The sequence below is a fragment of the Scyliorhinus torazame genome, chromosome 24 (assembly GCF_047496885.1).
Source record: "Scyliorhinus torazame isolate Kashiwa2021f chromosome 24, sScyTor2.1, whole genome shotgun sequence".
NCBI lineage: Eukaryota > Metazoa > Chordata > Chondrichthyes > Carcharhiniformes > Scyliorhinidae > Scyliorhinus > Scyliorhinus torazame.
The window spans coordinates 21,136,269-21,157,976 of NC_092730.1; the positions used below are offsets into that span (position 1 = coordinate 21,136,269).

A 21,708-nucleotide genomic window follows, 5' to 3' on the forward strand; every position below is an offset into this window, starting at 1 on the left:
ACTCCACCTCCTCTCTGGCTGATGAGATGAGAGTCATAATTATAGGAGGGGGCGTTATTAAGCCGAACAAAGATTCAAAGAAATATCGGGGTGTGCTGACTGATCGGAGATCATCTGATAGACAAAAGAACCTTGTGGCTTCTCTTTCTCGCAAATAGGTCGGGTTCGTCGAATCAGAGGACAGCCCCCGACACAGTGACACCTTTCTATAAAAGCCTCAATTCCAGTGTCTTAGCTCTGACACTCAAGTCTGTCGCCGCGATGGAAAGTTTCTGCATCTGGTGCCTCCTGGCGACCTCCTCCGTCTTGCTGCCCCTCGAGGCGCGCCCCCCGAGGGGGCAAGGCCATGCCCAGGTTTCGGGCCAGGTCAGTGCGCGGGCCGGGAGGGCTTACTGCGGAGTTGGGCGGACGGTCACACAGCACCTACCCCCTCCCGGAATCCAACGGCGTGACCACGGGCTTGGTACCTTCGTCGAGCTCTGTCTTCGGTCAAGGGATTGGGGAACGCTGTGGGGGGGGGTGGGGGGGGGGGGGGGGGGGTGGGGGGGGGGGGTGTGGCGGCGGGGGGGGGGGGTGGAACAGTTCCGTGGAGCTGAGGTTAAGTCGCGAGTGGACTGCAATGCGGAAAAGTGTGAAGTTATGCTCTTTGGGAGGAATGGAGGCATGGGTTATTTTCGAAATGGGGAAAAGGCTTCGGAAATCAGAAGCTCAAAGGGACTTGGGAGCCCTTGTTCCCGATTCCCTTCAGGTTAACGTGCAGGTTCAGTCGGCAGTGAGCAAGGCAAATGCAATGTCAGCATTCACGTCGAGAGGGCTGGAATACAAGAGCAGGGATGTACTTCTGAGGCTGCATGAGGCTCTGGTCAGACCCCCATTTGGAGTATTGTGAGCGGTTTTGGGCCCCGTATCTAAGGAAGGACGCGCTGGGGCCTTGGAAAGGGGCCAGAGGGAGGTTCACAAGAATGATCCCGGGAATGAAGAGCTTGTCGTGTGAGGAACGGTTGAGGACTCTGGGTCCGTACAGGTTGGAGTTTAGAAGGATGAGGGGGGGGTCTTATTGGAAATTACAGGATACTGCGAGGCCTGGATAGAGTGGACGTGGAGAGGATGTTTCCACTTGTAGGAAAAACTAGAAGCAGAGGACACAGCCTCAGACTGAAGGGACGATCCTTTAGAACAGAGACGAGGAGGAATTTCTTCAGCCAGAGGGGGGTGAATCTGTGGAACTCTTTGCCGCAGAAGGCTGTGGAGGCCAAATCACTAAGTGTCTCGAAGACAGAGATAGATAGATTCTTGATTAACGAGGGGATCGGGGGTTATGGGGACAAGGCAGGAGAATGGGGGTGAGAAAAATATCAGCCATGGTCGAATGGCGGAGCAGACTCGATGGGCCGAGTGGCCTAATTCTGCTCAGATGTCTTGTGGTCTTACGGTCAGCTCCGACTGGAGCAGCGCACGAGGGGCAGAAGGTCCTCCTGCTGCCTCGCCGTGCTCCTTCAATCAATCAAACGGCTGCTCGTTCCTCTCCGTTGCCAACCCCTCGCTGCATTGGCACCCTTGTCGGGGAGCGCGCGCCCCAGTGAGCTGTTTGCGGGCTGCGTCAGCATCCCTGTTAATCCTCTCCGCTTCCATTTGCTTTCCCCAGGGGGAGCTGGCAGCCATGTTTCAAGATTTCGTGAAAGCCTACAGCAAGGTCTACCAGAGCCAGCAAGGTAAGACTCGGGTATGATGGGGGAGGGGGGGGGGGGGGGGCGGGGGGTCCTTGGCGGGGTTGCGCCTCATTCCTGGGAGGGCCCAGGAGCACCGGGACGGAAACAGAAGACCATCCGCACCCTGGCACCTGCCAAGTCGTTGGCCCTTGCCCGAAGATCTACACATCTCAACTTTGACATTTTAGATCATAGATCATAGAACGTACAGTGCAGAAGGAGGCCATTCGGCCCATCGGGTCTGCACCGGCCCGCGGAAAGAGCGCCCCACCCAAGCCCACACCTCCACCCTTACTCCGTAACCCAGGAACCCCACCTAATATTTTTGGACACTAAGGGACAATTTAGCATGGCCAATCCACCTAACCTGCACATCTTTGGACACTAAGGGACAATTAAGCACGGCCAATCCACCTAACCTGCACATCTTTGGACACTAAGGGACAATTTAGCACGGCCAATCCACCTAACCTGCACATCTTTGGACACTAAGGGACAATTTAGCACGGCCAATCCACCTAACCTGCACATCTTTGGACACTAAGGGACAATTTAGCACGGCCAATCCACCTAACCCGCACATCTTTGGACACTAAGCGACAATTTAGCACGGCCAATCCACCTAACCTGCACATCTTTGGACACTAAGGAGCAATTTAGCACGGCCAATCCACCTAACCTGCACATCTTTGGACACTAAGGGACAATTTAGCACGGCCAATCCACCTAACCTGCACATCTTTGGACACTAAGGGACAATTTAGCACGGCCAATCCACCTAACCTGCACATCTTTGGACTGTGGGAGGAAACCCACGCAGACACGGGAGCGAAAGTGTAAACTCCGCACAGACAGTGACCCAAGTTCGGGAATCGAACCCGGGACCCTGGAGCCGTGAAGCAACAGTGCAGGCCACTGTGCTACCGTGCTGCCCAAGTTTCAGTCGAACTTTCCCCCAGCCTCAACAGTGGAGTGGGGATGGTGAAACACGGTGTTCCCTATCTCAGCCCAACCAATTACCCCCAGCCACTACGGGGTGCAGGAGTAAGCCACTCGACCCATCCAGCCTGCTCCGCCAGTCGACACAATCTTTGCCCAACTTGGGCTTTACTCCATTTTCCTCACCTGCTCCCCTTATCCCATAATCCCCCAATAGACCAATAGTCCCTCAATGGAGCACCCACAATCCTCTGGGGTGGGGAATCCCAAAGATTCACAAACCCTTTGAGTAAAGAAATTTCTCCTCATCTCAGCCCGCAAAATGGCCGACTCCTTCCCTGAGTGAAGAAATTTCTCCTCATCTCGGTCCCAAAATGGCCGACTCCTTCCCCGAGTGAAGACATTTCTCCTCATCTCGGTCCCAAAATGGCCGACTCCTTCCCCGAGTGAAGAAATTTCTCCTCATCTCAGTCCCAAAATGGCCGACTCCTTCCCCGAGTGAAGAAATTTCTCCTCATCTCGGTCCCCAAAATGGCCGACTCCTTCCCCGAGTGAAGAAATTTCTCCTCATCTCGGTCCGCAAAATGGCCGACTCCTTCCCTCGAGTGAAGAATTCTTCCTCGTGGTCAGCCCCCGTATCCTGAGACTTTGCTCCCTCCCGCCCCTGTGTTTGAGATTCCCCGACCTGCGGGGGACAATCTCTCAGCCTCCACCCTATCAAAACCCCTTGAGAAGCCTGGCGGTCTCAATGAGATCGCCTCTCATTCTTCCCGAACTCCAGAGAATATAAACCCGATTTACTCAGCCTCTCCTCATAGGACGACCCCTCCTCAGCCCAGGGACTAATCCAGTGAACCTTGGCTGTACCACCTCCGATTCAAGTCTATCCTTCCCTTAAATGTGGAGGCCAAAACTGTGCACCGTAGTCCCCATGTGGTCTCACCAAGACCCTGTGCAACTTGAACAAGATCTCTTTATTCCTGTCCTTCAAACCCCTCGCAATAAAGGACAACTTGCAATTTTCCTTTCTCCTTCACGCTAACTTTCGGCGTACTTTTCACAAGCGCTCCCTGAAAACATCGGCATTCGCGGGTTTCGCGTCCCCCTGAAAAATATCCCCACTTTTTTTCCATAATTGTGACCAAAGTCAGTCATTTCGCGATCTCGCAGCCAAAACGAACAGCTCCTTCGCCTGTTTCTCACATGCAAACTGTTCATTCTTCCCGGACAAATTTTCCACTCAGAAAAGACGCGTCGCTTCCAGATCTTTGCGGAGAACGTGGAGCGGGCCAGGAAGCTGCAGGAAGCGGAGAGAGGGACTGCCAAGTATGGAGTCACCAAGTTCAGTGACCTGTCAGGTACCAATCTGTCGACGACAGCCCCGAATGCGAGGGGGGGGTGGGGGGGTGCCTGTCAAACCTCGTGTCGCGTATAGGGGACAGGCGGGGAGATGGATTTGAGACCAGGAAGAGATCAGCTAAGATCTGATTAAATGGCGGAGCAGGCTCGAAGGGCCGACTTCTGATCCTAATTCTGGTCTTCCTATTCATTGTTTGCTGCTTATTTAATATCTGTGACTTAACGCAGGACAATGTAAAGATAATACCAGCTCTAAATCTACAACAGGCTTATTTACAATGCTTTCTAACTACCAGAACCCAGGGCAGCTTCCAGAATTTTCTAAATGGCTTAAGTTCCTGAAGCTGTCTATTTTTATAAGGCTGGAGCAATTCAGCGGGTGGGGATAGATCAGTTACCAGACTAATATGATCAAACACAGTTCAATTAATCCATTACATAGAACATAGAACATATAACGATACAGCGCAGTACAGGCCCTTCGGCCCACGATGTTGCACCGAAACAAAAGCCATCTAACCTACACTATGCCATTATCATCCATATGTTTATCCAATAAACTTTTAAATGCCCTCAATGTTGGCGAGTTCACTCCTGTTGCCGGTAGGGCATTCCACGGCCTCACTACTCTTTGCGTAAAGAACCTACCTCTGACCTCTGTCCTATATCTATTACCCCTCAGTTTAAAGTTATGTCCCCTCGTGCCAGCCATTTCCATCCGCGGGAGAAGGCTCTCACTGTCCACCCTATCCAACCCCCTGATCATTTTGTATGCCTCTATTAAGTCTCCTCTTAACCTTCTCCTCTCCAACGAAAACAACCTCAAGTCCATCAGCCTTTCCTCATAAGATTTTCCCTCCATACCAGGCAACATCCTGGTAAATCTCCTCTGCACCCGCTCCAAAGCCTCCACGTCCTTCCTATAATGCGGTGACCAGAACTGTACGCAATACTCCAAATGCGGCCGGACCAGAGTTCTGTACAGCTGCAACATGACCTCATGACTCCAGAACTCAATCCCTCTACCAATAAAGGCCAACACTCCATAGGCCTTCTTCACAACCCTATCAACCTGGGTGGCAACTTTCAGGGATCTATGTACATGGACACCTCGTTCCCTCTGCTCATCCACACTTCCAAGAACTTTACCATTAGCCAAATATTCCGCATTTCTGTTATTCTTTCCAAAGTGAATCACCTCACACTTCTCTACATTAAACTCCATTTGCCACCTCTCAGCCCAGCTCTGCAGCTTATCTATGTCCCTCTGTAACCTGCTACATCCTTCCACACTGTCGACAACACCACCGACCATTGAACGCTACAGCAAGGTTAGTGACACTTGGGGGTGGTTACTAATAATAATGATGATACTGGTGATGTTCTGATTATTCGTTATCGGTGCTGGTATTGCCTTTTTTTTACCTGCTATAAATATGGCAGTCAATAAGGCTGCCCTTCTTTCTTTAGTTTTCGATACTATATTGCTTTCAGAGTCGCCAGGTATCAAATGATACCACCACAAGGTTCAACCGGGTATCGATCAAAGAGCCAAATACTAGTTAGTTAGTTCAAGATCAATGGTACTTTATTTACACACAAGATTAACTTACACATGCAACATAAACACTACTAGTTAAACTACACCTAACAACTATGACAACCTGTACTTAACGTCAGGCACCCAGCTTAGGTCAGGGGAACAGTGGCCGTTGTCCGAATCTGGGTCTAGCGGGTCTGGAGGAGTAACTGCTGCTCAGCTGGGCTCATCCGTCTGGTCGCGGGCGTTGAACTTGGACTTGCTTCAGGTGGTGCTGCGATTGGAGGTGGGCGTTGCCGGGGCGTCCGGTCCAAGAGAGGCCGAACCCATGGCAGTGTCTCTCTTTATCCTTGGGGAGTTTTGTGCTCTTTTGGACGGTCCTTAGGTTTGGACCCCATTAAGTGGGCAGTTCTCAATCACTGCCTTCGATATAGAATTTACATAGATAGGATTTACAGTGCAGAAGGAGGCCATTCGGCCCATCGAGACTGCACCGGCTCTTGGAAAGAGCACCCCACCCCAGGCTCACATCTCCACCCTATCCCCATAACCCAGTAACCCCACCCAACACTAAGGGCAATTTTGGACACTAAGGGCAATTAGCTCGGCCAATCCACCTAACCTGCACATCTTTGGACACTAAGGGACAATTTAGCACGGCCAATCCACCTAACCTGCACATCTTTGGACACTAAGGGACAATTTAGCACGGCCAATCCACCTAACCTGCACATCTTTGGACACTAAGGTACAATTTAGCACGGCCAATCCACCTAACCTGCACATCTTTGGACACTAAGGGACAATTTAGCACGGCCAATCCACCTAACCTGCACATCTTTGGACACTAAGGGCAATTTAGCACGGCCAATCCACCTAACCTGCACACCTTTGGACACTAAGGGCAATTTAGCACGGCCAATCCACCTAACCTGCACATCTTTGGACACTAAGGGCAATTTAGCACGGCCAATCCACCTAACCTGCACATCTTTGGACACTAAGGGCAATTTAGCACGGCCAATCCACCTAACCTGCACATCTTTGGACTGTGGGAGGAAACCGGAGCCCCCGGAGGAAACCCACGCAGACACGGGGAGGACGTGCAGACTCCGCACAGACAGTGACCCAAGCCGGGAATCGAACCTGGGACCCTGGAGCTGTGAAGCAATTTTGTGCTGTCCACAATGCTGCCCCAATATGAGCCAATAAAGGGGCGGGTGCTTTGATGGCTGGGCGTGTCCTAAGTGGTCATTGACCCTGTTGTTTGTGCTTCCTGAGGAAAGGGGGTGGCGCTAAAATGTCTGGACTTGTATCGGTTACCTGAGTATCAATCCTTTGTCTTCCGGAGATGGGCCATCAAAATGCTAATCGGTTGGGGGTTTCGATGCTGTCTGGATTCTTCGCTCACAACTATACATTCAGGCTCTGAGCCTGCCTGAACCTTACATTGGCCATATTTCCCATCAGGCTTTGCGGACGTCCATGTTTCTTGCTGTAAGTGGCCATCCCAGATGGCTACAGTGGTACGTTCATTAATAATTCCAATGCTGAATTCAGGAGGGACCTCTTTACTCAGAGATTGGGGCGATTGGGGAACTCTCTCCCACAGGGAGCGACAGAGGTTAATATTATTGATACGTTTAAAAGGGAAAGCTGGTTAATGACATGAAGGAGGATAGGGGGATAGGGTGAGATGAAGTGGCGAGTGAGAGGAGGCTCGTGTAGGGCAGCACACTGACACATGCCTGAGTTTAAGGTCTATATTAGGAAGATGGCAGCTCCAACAGTGCAGCTCTCCCTCAGCGCCGAGTCCAGTGTGTCAGCATTGTGAGCTCTGGTCCCTGCAGCTGGCCTGGAACCCATAGCGTTCTAACTGAAGAGGTGAGAGGGAGAGAGAGAGAGGTGGAAAGAGAGAGAGACGGAGGGAGAGAATAGAGAGAGACAAGAGGGGTAGAGAGAGAGGGAGGAGAGAGAGAGAAAGAGGGCGATAGCGAAAGAGAGAGAGGTAATGAAGGAGAGAGAGAATGGAGAGATGAAGAGAGGGAGAGACAGGGAACGAGGGGGAGAGATAGCAAGAGAGAGGGGGAGATGGGACGAGCGATAGCGGGAGAGAGAGAGGGAGAGAGATAGCGAGAGCGAGAGAGGGAGATAGGGAGAGCGATAGAGAGAGGGAGCGAGATAGCGAGAGCGAGAGAGGGAGAGAGATAGCGAAAGAGAGAGGGAGATAGGGAGAGCGATAGCGAGAGAGAGAGGGAGAGAGATAGCGAAAGAGAGAGGGAGATAGGGAGAGCGATAGCGAGAGTGAAAGAGACAGAGAGAGTGTGGGGAGAGATAGAGAAAGAGACAGAGAGAGCACAAAAGAGACAACGAGATAGAGAGAGAGAGAGAACGTCAAAGACAGAAAGAGGGAGAGTGAAAGAGGGAGGGAGGGAGTGCCGTGAAAATCATAATAAAGACAAATTCCTCGAGGTTCGATTTAAGGCAATTTATTTACACAAATATACTTGTGGAGAGAAAGTGTTTCAGCTGCAAAGCCAAGGCACTGCACTCTGAGTTATGCAGTCAAAAACCATTATATTTATAGGTTGAAATAAACAACTTTGAAGAGATAAAGCTTGGGAACATACGCAAGAGGAAATGTGAATGTTTTGCCCTTGGTTTAAAAACAACTCGAGTCGCATTTTGTTGTCCTTCGGAAGAACAACTTATTATCATCATAATGCAGAGTACAAAATACTAAGCAGTGTTTGCTTTACATTACTTGAGCTGCTTATTTTCGCTCAAAAGCAGTGTTAAAATATAGTTAGTATTCCCAGCATGCTTCTAAATTGGTGACTCGTTAACTTCCCTCCCACAATTCCCTCCTTGGTGATCTTTTGATCAGCACCTTTCAGTAAATTATCGTGTCCTCCGTAGAGAAGGGTGGTTTATAATGTAAGGGGAACGGACGTATGACAGTTCCCTGCGTGTTATGAGCTGGTCGCAAGGAGGCAAGGCGGCTAGGGCTGTTCTCCCGTGTTAGAGCAATAAACATATCTTGCGCAATATTAAACAGTAACCGTACGACAATCAAGGTTACAATGGTGATTATAATCCAGAACACAGTCCTCTGTCCTGACGATCCTACCATCCAAAGCCAAAGTCCCATCCCTCCTATTCGTGTAATCTTGTTGCCTCTCTACAAATGTGATCCACCAGATTATCAATTTTTCTGAGTTATCAGGGATGTACGTGCAACAGTCACTTCCAATCAGGGCACAAGTGCCTCCCCTTTCAGCCAACAAGAAATCAAGGGCCCTTCTATTCTGCAGGGCAACCGCTCTTATAGCGACCATCTCAGTTTCTACCTGGTTAACAGCTTCTGCAGTATCATTAGCTACCTGCTCAAGGATGTCTCGTAGTTCGCGTAGTTCGTATGCATTAGTGGCTCTTCCTAATGGTGGTATCATTATTCCCAGCCCATGTCATAATACTTTGTGTCGTCCTGTGATGGGGATGGTCCTGCAATTGCTGAATGTGATGCACAGAAGGGACTACGTGTCCCAAATAGCAGGAGCCTTCCCAAATTTCTGGTGTGGCCACAGATAAAATAAGTGCCGTTATATGCGGTCAGGTTTCCTTTCCTATCAGTCATCATTAGTCTAATCGATCCCCTTCCCAGGAGCCGCCACTAGTTTCATTTTCAACTCCTGACCAATCAAAGATGTCCTTTAGCTGTGAGGTGGAACAAAGGGGGTTGCCAATTCAAGGTCTGGTCACACAGACTCGTGCCGACTGGGTAGGTCCCATATGTTTTATGTTTCCTAAAGCCTTTGGGATGCCAGTGTAATTGGGGAGGATCAAACAGGGCGTTTGGCGTGTTACATTAAACCTAGGCCCCCACCATTCCTCCAACCTATTCATGTCGTATCCAGCCAATCTCCAATCGAACATATCCTGTGCATCTCACTCATGCCCTGTGTTATTTTGTCTTCGAGCCCATTCTGCTAGCTCGTTACTGGCGAATGGGATGGGCCGCACGGGGAAGCCCTCCCCCGAACATCTGGGAATTTCTGTACAAACCCAACAACTGGATTTATTTACCCCCTCTGCGTATGAGTGGGACATGTATATTAAGGTGTTGGTATGCAGTTTACCCTCTGCGTGATGTTGGATTAATCTGATAATATAAAAACATCAACGCCGTCATTCTCTTCAGGTCAGCGTTCCGCTGGTACGCTCAAAGCTCCGTATGATGTCGTTTACACGGGTTGCGTGGATCCCACCGGGCTTTTCTTTTACTTTAACGGCTGTCCAGGTTGTTAACAGCACTTGGGTCGGGTCCATTCCACCGAGGAGAAAAATAATCTTTGTTTAGTGCTGTCACATACACGTGATCTCCAGGTTTAGAGGGTGTGTGTTTCACTCTTTTGGAAGCATCTGAGCCTGTCGCACCTTTTCATGGTTTTTTTTCCCCAGCGGTTTCACACAAGGCCTGGGCATACTTTAGTGATGCCTCATCTGCCCATATTACGGCTACTGCCGCTGGAGTCATTGGTGGTTTAGTCCCAGTTGTCGTGGGACGTTCCGTTAATATCTCATACGGGGTTAAACCCGTATTACGATTTCTCAGGGCAGGCGTTACTATGGGGACGGCATCGGGCCATCGCAGCCCATTTTGTTGACACACTTTTGTAACTGCAGTTTTAATGATTCCGTTCCTGAGGATGGCGGCTGCTATGGGATGTGCAATTTCCAATCCAATCCCATGGGTTCAGTTGGGGCTTTGGCCAATTTGCGAGTGAAATGAGTTCCCCTGTCGCTGTTAATGCCCATTGGTGTCCCAAACCTAGGTACTATTTCCTTAAACCATTCTCTGCTACCAGAATATTTACCATTGTTCTAGCATCATCTCTTTGGGTTGGAGAAGCCTCTACCCACCGTGAAACCATGTCCACTATCACCGATCATTCCTTTGACAAATCATACATGCACTTCAACTTCATCTTCTCTCTTTCATTTCTCCTCTTGTCTTAACTTTGCGACCTTGTTACTATACAATCCGGATAAATCCCAGGATATTCGTCCTTCAACACTTCAGTTGTCTGATTTTCCACTGGCTTATCAACCACAGTGGGCATCACTCCCACCTGCGCTCCAGCTATATCGTTACCCAAGATAAACTGTATTCCCGGACAAGATAGTTTCTCTATTACTCCTACTACCACTTCACCACTCTTCACTGGACTTTCCAACCTTACCTTATACAATGGAACACTACTCCTCTCACCCTGAATTCCACATATTACCACCTTTTTTGGCAACATTCTTCCCAGACTACATAACTCCTCATCTCCTGCCATCAAAGATTGACTAGCTCCCGCATCTCTTCGTACCCAGTGTGTCGAGCCGCAGTAAAATGCTGCATTGCGGATGGGTTAAGCAGCAGCAAAACTGATGAAATTTTTTTCTACTATGACCGTTGTGGCTGCTTAAGCAATACCGTTTACCACACCGGGTAATAGGCAAAGGGTCTTTTCCCTCCTCAATGCACTTGCACCAGGACCCCTGATGCAAATCTCCCTGCTTCATTCACATAATGAGGGCAGCACGGTAGCACAGTGGTTAGCACCGTGGCTTCACAGCGCCAGGGTCCCAGGTTCGATTCCCCGCGGGGTCACTGTCCGTGCGGAGTCTGCACGTTCTCCCCGTGTCTGCGTGGGTTTCCTCCGGGTGCTCCGGTTTCCTCCCACAGTCCAAAGACGTGCAGGTTAGGTGGATTGGCCGCGCTAAATTGTCCCTTAGTGTCCAAAAAGGTTAGGAGGGGTTATTGGGTTACGGGAATAGGGTGGAAGTGAGGGCTTAAGTGGGTCGGTGCAGACTCGATGGGCCGAATGGCCTCCTTCTGCACTGTATGTTGTATGTTCTATAAAGAGTAAAGGGCTTGCTGAAATTAGGAAGTCCCAAGGCAGGGGTGCTAATCATGGCTTGTTTCAAATTACGAAATGCTTGCTCCCTCTCTGGGATCCAGTAACAACTGAAGGGGTGTCTATAGTCCAGGATCCACTGCCTGCAATAGCCCACCATTCCGAGGGAGATAAAGGTTTACTTTCTCGTGCGTGGAGTTGGTGTAGCACCATCGATCACACACGAGGCGAGACGTGGAGAACTTCAATCGAGGCTTTATTGAGCAGACTTGTTCAGACTCGTTCCCCAGCAGCTCAGTCACAGAATGCAGCTGCGGGGATTAAACCCAGGTTCTTATACCCCGCCTATCTGGGTGGAGCCCAGTAGGTGGAGGATCCAATCGGGATCCAGCATCTGTCCTCCAATAGCTCCTCGGCATTCATGGTGTACCGTATTACCCCTAATACATACCACCACAGTTGGAACCCTTGCTACAGCCTGTATTCCTTCAGACCCAAGCCTCCACTGTCCTTACTGCAGCTGAAATCCCAAATACTGCTGCCTCCTGACAGAATTGCAGCTTGTCCATTGGGATCCCTTGCTCTCTTTCTACCAGATGTGATAATAACAAAAGGGTATTCTGTTGACAAACTAGCCCTCCCTCTGAGGCTATCAATAAATTGTCATCATATTGAGGGAATGTTCAGCCTGCAGACAACTGGCACTCGTCCAAGTCTCTTTTAATACTGTTAGTTCCGATATGTAAAGGCAAATAGATATCGACTTCCTGGGTGCAATGGTATGGGGAAAAAGGCTGAGAAAGTATCCGTTGTTGGTGGTATAGAAGAGAAAATGACATTTGTGTCCGGCACCAATGGAGCAATAGTGGCTCTAAGATCTTGCACAAACCACCACTCATTGGGTCTTCCTACCTTTGGAATGGGGAGTATAGGGGTGTTACGGGGGCTTTGTGTTCTCTTCAGCACGCCTTGCTGTAATAGTGCATTGATCACTCCCTCTATCCCCTTTCTGCTTCCCGTGCCAACCTGTATAGTTTTAGTAAGAAGTCTTACAACACCAGGTTAAAGTCCAACAGGTTTGTTTCGATGTCACTAGCTTTCGGAGCGCTGCTCCTTCCTCAGGTGAATGAAGAGGTCTGTTCCAGAAACGTATATATAGACAGATTCAAAGATGCCAGACAATGCTTGGAATGCGAGCATTAGCAGGTGATTAAATCTTTACAGATCCAGAGATGGGGTAACCCCAGGTTAAAGAGGTGTGAATTGTCTCAAGCCAGGACAGTTGGTAGGATTTCGCAGGCCAGATGGTAGGGGATGAATGTGATGCGACATGAATCCCAGGTCCCGGTTGAGGCCGCACTCATGTGTGCGGAACTTGGCTGTAAGTTTCTGCTCGGCGATTCTGCGTTGTCGCGCGTCCCGAAGCGTGGTACGTTGGCGAGACCATGCAGACGCTGCGACGACGAATGAACGGACATCGCGCGACAATCGCCAGGCAGGAATGTTCCCTTCCAGTCGGGGAACACTTCAGCAGTCAAGGGCATTCAGCCTCTGATCTCCGGGTAAGCGTTCTCCAAGGCGGCCTTCAGGACCCGCGACAACGCAGAATCGCCGAGCAGAAGCTTATAGCCAAGTTCCGCACACATGAGTGCGGCCTCAACCGGGACCTGGGATTCATGTCACATTACATTCACCCCCCACCACCTCGCCTGCGAAATCCTACCAACTGTCCTGGCTTGACACAATTCACACCTCTTTAACCTGGGGTTACCCCATCTCTGGATCTGTAAAGATTTAATCACCTGCTAATGCTCCATTCCAAGCATTGTCTGGCATCTTTGAATCTGTCTATATATATGTTTCTGGAACAGACCTCTTCATTCACCTGAGGAAGGAGCAGCGCTCCGAAAGCTAGTGACATCGAAACAAACCTGTTGGACTTTAACCTGGTGTTGTAAGACTTCTTACTGTGCCCACCCCAGTCCAACGCCGGCATCTCCACATCATGTATAGTTTTAAGCAAAGCAGGGCAACGTTCTTCTGTAACTGCACCCTCTGCGCTGGGGCAGAACGTACTTTTCCAACATGATTTTTATGTTGGGCCCATAGATGTGGCAGTACCTGGGCCAGGATTGAAGGGAGTAAATGATGGCTCTCTCGGGGAGGTTGTTGTATTTCAAATGTAGCGGGCCCTTGCTCTTTCCGGGTCACTTTGCCCTCCTGTTTGCCATAAAATTCTATCAGGCAATTTCGTCCGTCCATTTCAATATAAATCCCATGTATTACCTTTTTCCTTTGGTCTCTTTGACAAGTGGTACTGTAAGGGTTACTGTTCAGCTGCCAGCATAGAACAGAGCGATCGGGCGCAGGCTCAGAAGTTATTAAGTTTTGCAGCTGATGAGCTCATATTTGAGACAGTTCTATAAACATTCCATTATCAATGCAATGCATTACCGCTCCTAATTTGCAGAGTGTCTGCCTGCCTAATAGGGTCAGGTATCGCTATTTGCGGTAGGGGGTTAAATGCTTCTTGGCCCCTTGCATGATAGCCTCTTTCCCTCTATTTGCTAACCAGTGTTTGAGGGACTCATTTCCTTCATTCAAATGATTATCATCATTGGGAACCCATCCCCCATTTATGCCGGGTAGGACTGTAATCCCATCCTTCAAAGCTGGCCAAGATGCACCATAAGAGTATTTTTGAATCAGCAAAACATCGCCTGGGAGGAGACTATAAATAGCACACATTTAAGTCAATTCCCAATGATTGATTTTATAGGCATTAGCTATTCTTAGAGACGTATATTTTTTCTTTGTCAATTCCGAAAATATCGTCTGCTGAAATGGTTAATGTTTCCTGCAGAATCTAAGGGGCGGAGAACTTGGCATGATGCCATTTACGTCTTTTCACGTAATCTAAAAACTTATTCATATTCAATTACTTTTATTCGTAAAGGCACTTTCTTTCTTTTAAACTGATCGTAATTTCCCATGCTTGCGTTCATTAGAGAAATCTCAACAAAAATCACTGAAGTTATAATCTCTGACTCACACAGACAGACGGTAAAAAATACAGCCCACTTCATGCTTTGAAATTAATTGGTTAAACAAAACACACCGATTCTCACAGCTCACAAATATCACAGTTAACCGTTAGCCTTATCTCACGGCTACAGAAAACCTGAAGTCCCTTTCTCTGCAGGAACTCATCTGTTACGCTTTTACCTTAATCTTCAATTTACTTTTACTCCCCTGGTTTTTTTTTCCGAGAGGGGGTCAGCTTCATTAGATTCCTATGCCGGACATATAGGTTTTCCTGCCTCATTCCATTGGTTTAAGATTGTTTCTTTTCACTTTCCTACTCATTTTGACTCCCTTATCTGTCCTCTTTAAGGAGTTCACCTTCTTTCATGCTTTGGATATCTTCACCGAGGCGTCGGGATGACCTGTGAGGGGGGCGTCGAGTTTAGTGCTCATCGTTCCTTCTGCAAAATACTTTAGAACATATATATAACAATAACAATGACTGTGGAAATCATTTACATAGCCTACAGGGAGCGCACACCGGTGTTTATCCTTTCACGAACCTCAAAGTCTTTTATTTTTAATTTTAGTCTCTAAGGCACCTTTTTCTTCCCATGCAGCGATCATTAATTTATTAATTAAGATAACTCTCCTAGCATGAGTCATTGGCCAGTAATTAAGGCTGCCGAGCCGCAGACCCCCCTTTCAGCTGGGGTCGCGCTATGGCTCTCTCTCCCTTTCAGCTGAGAGAGTCCTGTTTAGAGATTGGTTTTGGGGTTCACTTCCCGTTAAATTAGGGAAACTGCAACGACTACGCCAATTTTCGAGCCAGCCAGGAGTCGAACCTAGAATCTTCCACAGGGAGAGATAGTGAAAGAGAGAGAGAGAAAATAGAGAGATGAAAAGAGGGAGAGAGTGAGAGATAGGGGGCGGGATTCTCCACCCCCGCGCCGAAGTGGCCGCGCCGTCGTGAACGCCGTCGAGGTTCACGACGGCGCGGAACGGCCCCGGTCCTGACCGATTCAGGCCCTGTCAATGGGCCAGTATCGGGGCCGCGTCATCTACCCGCGTCATCTACCCGCGCCAGGCCTTGTCGCCCGCGTAAAAGCGGCGCCGCATAGATGACGCGGCCGGCGCCGCATAACGGACGTCATCCGCGCATGCGTGGTTGTCGTCCTGTCTAAATCCGCCCCGCAAGAAGATGGCGGACGGATCTTGCGGGGCCGCGGAAGGAAGGAGGTCCTCCTTCAGAGAGGACAGCCCGACGATCGGTGGGCACCGATCGCGGGCCACCCCACATTCCAGGTGGAGCCGCCACGGTGCAGGATCCGCCCTCGCCCCCCCCCCCCCCCACAGGCCGCCCCCCCCCAGCGTTCACGCACCGCCCACGACTGCAGCGACCAGGTGTGGACGGCGCCGGGGGGGAACCCGCCGTTTTGGCCTGGCCGCTCGGCCCATCCGGGCCTCAGAATAGCAGGGGGGGGGTGCCGGAGAATCGCCATTTTGGGTGTCTCCGGCGATTCTCCGGCCTGCGGCCCGCGAAACCCGACCGGGCCGTTCCCGCCGCTTGGGAGAATCGCGGGGGGGCGTCGGACCGGCGTCCCCGGAAATTTTGGCGGCCCAGGCGATTCTCCCAACCGGCGCGGGAGTGGAGAATCTCGCCCAGGGAGTGAAGGGGAGAGCTAGCAAGAGAGAGAAGGAGATAGGGAGAGCGATAGCGGGAGTGAGGGGTGTCATGATATTCATATATACATATCATGGTGCAAACACACATACACACTGATGGACAGATCAATGGACCAATCAACACACACGCAACATCACAGCCAATCACCAGTGAGAGCACACACACTATAAAACAGGGAACACCGCAGTTCCCGTTCATTCCAGCAGGAGACAGCTCAGTGCACAGAGCTCACAGCGTGCCACTCAGACATACACCATGTGCTGAGTGCCTCTCTAAGATAGTGTTAGGGCTGGATCCACAGGTTAGCTGGTGAAGTACGAACGACAGCCAGAAGTTAACAGTTGTTATTATGCAGAATAATAAAACAGAGTTGTACCATCTACAGCCGTGTTGGTTCGTTTGTGCATCGGAACACCCAACACGACAAGGGGGAGAGACAGCGAGAGGGAGATAGGGAGAACGATAATGAGAGAGGAAGGGAGAGAGGGGGAGAGATAGCGAGAGGGAGAACGATAGCGAGAGAGAAAGGGAGAGAGGGGGAAAAATAGCGAGAGAGAGAGAGCGAGATAGGGAGAACGATAGCGAGAGTGACAGAGATAGAGAGAGGGGGAGAGATAGAGAGAGACAGTGAGAGCGCAATAGAAAGACAGCGTGCGGCACGTGGCGCAGTGATTAGCACTGCTGCCTCACGGCGCTGAGGACCCGGGTTCGATCCTGGCCCCGGGTCACTGTCCGTGTGGAGTTTGCACATTCTCACCGTGTCTGCGTGGGTTTCGCCCCCACAACCCAAAGATGTGCAGGGTAGGTGGATTGACCACGCTAAATTGCCCCTTAATTGGAAAAAATTATAATTGGGTACGCTAAATCTAAAAAAAAAATAGAAAGAGACAGAGAGAGCAATAGAGACAAAGAGATATAGATAGAGAGAGAGGACGTCAAAGACAGAGAGAGGGGGAGTGAAAGAGGGAGAGATAGTGAAAGAGAGCGAGAGAGAAAACAGAGAGATGAAGAGAGGGAGAGGGTAAGAGATAGGCAGTGAAGGGGAGAGATAGTGAGAGAGACAGAGAGAGGGAGCGGGGGAGAGGGAGACAGAGCAATCGAGACAGAGATATACGAGAGAGAGAGACATGGGGGGAGAGAGAGAGAGGGACAGGCAGAGAGAGCGAGAGAGAGCGAGAAGCTGGCTTAATTGGTTTTGATTTTACCTCAGAGGACGAGATGAAAGGCGGTACATTCCTGACAGACTCCAGTCTCAAATGTGATCCGTCCCACTACAGCAACCACAACAAGGACCTTCCCAACAGTAAGGACTGGAGGAAGGACAAATCAGTTACTGATGTCAAAGACCAGGTAACCACCACCAGTTATCTATCTTCCCCTTTCCTTAGGGCATCCTGAAAGGTGATTCAACACAGGCCGGGTACATCAGGATGCAATCTTAATCCGTTGGGTTCAGGGGGACGCAGTTGGAGGAGGGAAATCTATAAAACTTAATATCAGATAGTTAAGGAACGCCACATTGGCAAATGACTGGGCAGATCTGTGGCCAATGCAGTTTAGTCTGGGAATTAGTGAGGACATGGGGTGGCTGCCGTAGCGGTTTTTCATTCTTCAGTAATGAGAAGCTAAGAGGTTTACAATAGGGGTAAATAGAAATCCCAAGGTCCATATATCTTTATCTATCGATCTATCTGTCTATCTATTCATCCATCCATCCATCTATCCATCCATCAACCTATCTATTCCATCCATCTATCTTGTCTCTCCCTATCTCTCTCTGTCTATCTCTATCTCTTTCTATCTCTGTCTCTCTCCCTCTGTCTCTGTCTATCTCTCTCCCTCTGTCTCTATCTATCTCGATCTCTTTCTATCTCTGTCTCTCTCCCTCTGTCTCTATCACTCCCTCCCCCTCTGTCTCTGTCTATCTCTGTCTCTCGCCCTCTGTCTCTATCACTCCCTCCCCTTCTGTCTCTGTCTATCTCTCTCCCTCTCTCTCTATCTATCTCTATCTCTGTCTCTCTCCCTCTGTCTCTATCACTCCCTCCCCCTCTGTCTCTGTCTATCTCTGTCTCTCTCCCTCTGTCTCTCTCCCTCTGTCTCGATCTAATTCTGTCTCTATCTATCTCTATCTCTCTCCCTCTATCTCTCTCCCTCTGTCTCTATCACTCCCTCCCCCTCTGTCTCTGTCTATCTCTGTCTCTCTCCCCTGTCTCTCTCCCTCTGTCTCTATCACTCCCTCCCCCTCTGTCTCTGTCTATCTCTATCTCACTCCCTCTGTCTCTCTCCCTCTGTCTCTATCACTCCCTCCCCCTCTCCCTCTGTCTATCTCTGTTTCTCTCCCTCTGTCTATCTCTGTCTCTCTCCCTCTGTCTCTCTCCCTCTGTCTCTATCACTCCCTCCCCCTCTGTCTCTGACTCTCTCCCTCTGTCTCGATCTAATTCTGTTTCTATCTATCTCTGTCTCTCTCCCTCTGTCTCTCTCCCTCTGTCTCTATCACTCCCTCCCCCTCTGTCTCTGTCTATCTCTGTCTCCCTCCCTCTGTCTCTCTCCCTCTGTCTCTGTCTATCTCTCTCTCCCTCCCTCTGTCTCTCTCCCTCTGTCTCTCTCCCTCTGTCTCTATCACTCCCTCCCCCTGTGTCTCTGTCTATCTCTATATCTCTCCCTCTGTCTGCCTCCCTCTGTCTCGATCTAATTCTGTCCGTATCTATCTCTGTCTCTCTCCCTCTGTCTCTCTCCCTCTGTCTCTATCACTCCCTCCCCCGCTGTCTCTGTCTCCCTCCCTCTGTCTCTCTCCCACTGACTTGATCTAAATCTGTCTCTGTCTATCTCTATCTCTCTCCCTCTGTCTCTCTCCCTCTGTCTCGATCTAATTCTGTCTCTATCTATCTCTGTCTCTCTCCCTCTGTCTCTCTCCCTCTGTCTCTATCACTCCCTCCCCCGCTGTCTCTGTCTCCCTCCCTCTGTCTCTCTCCCACTGACTTGATCTAATTCTGTCTCTTTCTATCTCTGTCTCTCTCCCTCTGACTCTGTCTATCTCTATCTCTCTCCCTCTGTCTCTCTCCCTCTGTCTCGATCTAATTCTGTCTCTGTCTATCTCTATCTCTCTCCCTCTGTCTCTCTCCCTCTGTCTCGATCTAATTCTGTCTCTATCTATCTCTGTCTCTCTCCCTCTCCCTCTGTCTATCTCTATCTCTCTCCCTCTGTCTCTCTCCCTCTGTCTCGATCTAATTCTGTCTCTATCTATCTCTGTCTCTCTCCCTCTGTCTCTCTCGCTGTGTCTCTATCACTCCCTCCCTCTCTGTCTCTGACTATCTCTGTCTCTCTCCCTCTGTCTCTATCACTCCCTCCCCCTCTGCTCTGTCTATCTCTATCTCGCTCCCTCTGTCTCTCTCCCTCTGTCTCGATCTAATTATGTCTCTATCTACTCTATCTCTCTCCCTCTGTCTCTCTTCCTCTGTCTCGATCTAATTCTGTCTCTGTCTATCTCTGTCCCCCACCCTCTGTCTCTCTCCCTCTGTCTCGATCTAATTCTGTCTCCCTCTATCTCTATCTCTCTCCCTCTGTCTCTCTCCCCCTGTCTCGATCTCATTATGTCTCTATCTACTCTATCTCTCTCCTTCTGTCTCTCTCCCTCTGTCTCGATCTAATTCTGTCTCTATCTATTCTATCTCTCTCCCTCTGTCTCCATCCCTCTGCCTCTATCTAATTCTGTCTCTCTCCCTCTGTCTCTGTCTATCTCTGTCTCCCTCCCTCTGCCTCTCACCCTCTGTCTCGATCTAATTATGTCTTTCTCCCTCTGTCTCTCTCCCTCTGTCACCCTCTATCTCTATCTCTCTCCCTCTATCTCTCTCCCCCTGTCTCGATCTCATTATGTCTCTATCTACTCTATCTCTCTCCCTCTGTCTCTCTCCCTCTGTCTCCATCTAATTCTGTCTCTATCTATTCTATCTCTCTCCCTCTGTCTCTATCCCTCTGCCTCTATCTAATTTTGTCTCTCTCCCTCTGTCTCTGTCTATCTCTGTCTCCCTCCCTCTGCCTCTCTCCCTCTGTCTCGATCTAATTATGTCTTTCCCCCCCTGTCTCTCTCCCTCTGTCTCTATCTATCTCTAACTCTCTCCCTCTGTCTCTCTCCCTCGGTCTCGATCTAATTCTGTCTCTATCTACTCTATCTCTCACCCTCTGTCTCTCTCCCCGTCTCGATCTATCTCTGTCTCTCTCCCACTGTCTCTATCTATCTCTGTCTCTCTCCCTCTGACTCTCTCCCTCTGTCTCTATCACTCCCTCCCCCTCTGTCTCTGTCTATCTCTGCCTCTCTCCCTCTGTCTCTGTCACTCCCTCCCCCTCTGTCTCTGTCTATCTCTGTCTCTCTCCCCTGGCTCTCTCCCTCTGTCTCTATCACTCCCTCCCCCTCTGTCTCTGTCTATCTCTGTCTCTCTCCCCTGTCTCTATCACTCCCTCCCCCTCTCCCTCTGTCTATCTCTATCTCTCTCCTTCTGTCTCTCTCCCTCTGTCTCGATCTAATTCTGTCTCTATCTATCTCTGCCTCTCTCCCTCTGTCTCACTCCCTTTGTCTCTATCACTCCCTCCCCCTCTGTCTCTATCTATCTCTGTCTCACTCCCTCTGTCTCTCTCCCTCTGTCTCTATCTATCTCTGTCTATCTCCCTCTGTCTCTATCACTCCCTCCCCCTCTGACTCTGTCTATCTCTATCTCTCTCCCTCTGTCTCTCTCCCTCTGTCTCGATCTAATTCTGTCTCTATCTATCTCTGTCGTTCTCACTCTGTCTCTCTCCCTCTGTCTCGATCTAATTCTGTCTCTATCTATCTCTGTCTCTCTCCCGCTGTCTCTCTCCCTCTGTCTCTATCTATCTCTGTCTCTCTCCCTGTGTCTCTCTCCCTCTGTCTCTATCACTCTCTCCCCCTAGGTCTCTGTCTATCTCTGTCTCCCTCCCTATGTCTCTCTCCCTCTGTCTCTCTCCCTCTGTCTCTGTCACTCCCTCCCCCTCTGTCTCTATCTATCTCTGTCTCTCTCTCACTGACTCTCTCTCCCTCTGTCTCTATCACTCCCTCCCCCTCTGTCTCTATCTATCTCTATCTCTCTCCCTCTGTCTCCCTCCCTCTGTCCCTCTCCCTCTGTCTCTATCACTCCCTACCCCTCTGTCTCTATCTATCTCTGTCTCACTCCCTCTGTCTCTCTCCCTCTGTCTCTATCACTCCCTCCCCCTCTGTCTCTGTCTATCACTATCTCTCTCCCTCTGTCCCTCCCCCTCTGTCTCTATCTATCTCTGCCTCCCTCCCTCTGTCTCTCTCCCTCTGTCTCTATCACTCCCTCCCCCTCTGTCTCTGTCTATCTCTATCTCTCTCCCTCTGTCTCTCTCCCTCTGTCTCGATCTAATTCTGTCTCTATCTATCTCTGTCTCTCTCCCTCTGTCTCTCTCCCTCTGTCTCTAACACTCGCTCCCCCTCTGTCTCTGTCTATCTCTGTCTCTCCCCCTCTGTCTCTGTCTACCTCTGTCTCTCTCCCTCTGTCTCTCTCCCCCTGT

General features: G+C 50.0%; 1 protein-coding gene across 1 annotated transcript in view; it reads left to right on the forward strand.

Moving 5' to 3' along the window:
- Positions 1 to 279: 279 nt before the first annotated feature.
- Positions 280 to 21,708, forward strand: part of LOC140399954 (cathepsin F-like) — a 120,713-nt gene continuing 99,284 nt past the window's right edge. Inside the window, exons 1-4 of the mRNA XM_072489448.1 lie at positions 280 to 366; positions 1,646 to 1,712; positions 3,893 to 4,006; positions 17,378 to 17,517. Of these exons, the coding sequence (XP_072345549.1) occupies positions 1,661 to 1,712; positions 3,893 to 4,006; positions 17,378 to 17,517 (306 nt within the window). The 5' untranslated portion in view covers positions 280 to 366; positions 1,646 to 1,660. The remainder of the gene's footprint in view (positions 367 to 1,645; positions 1,713 to 3,892; positions 4,007 to 17,377; positions 17,518 to 21,708) is intronic.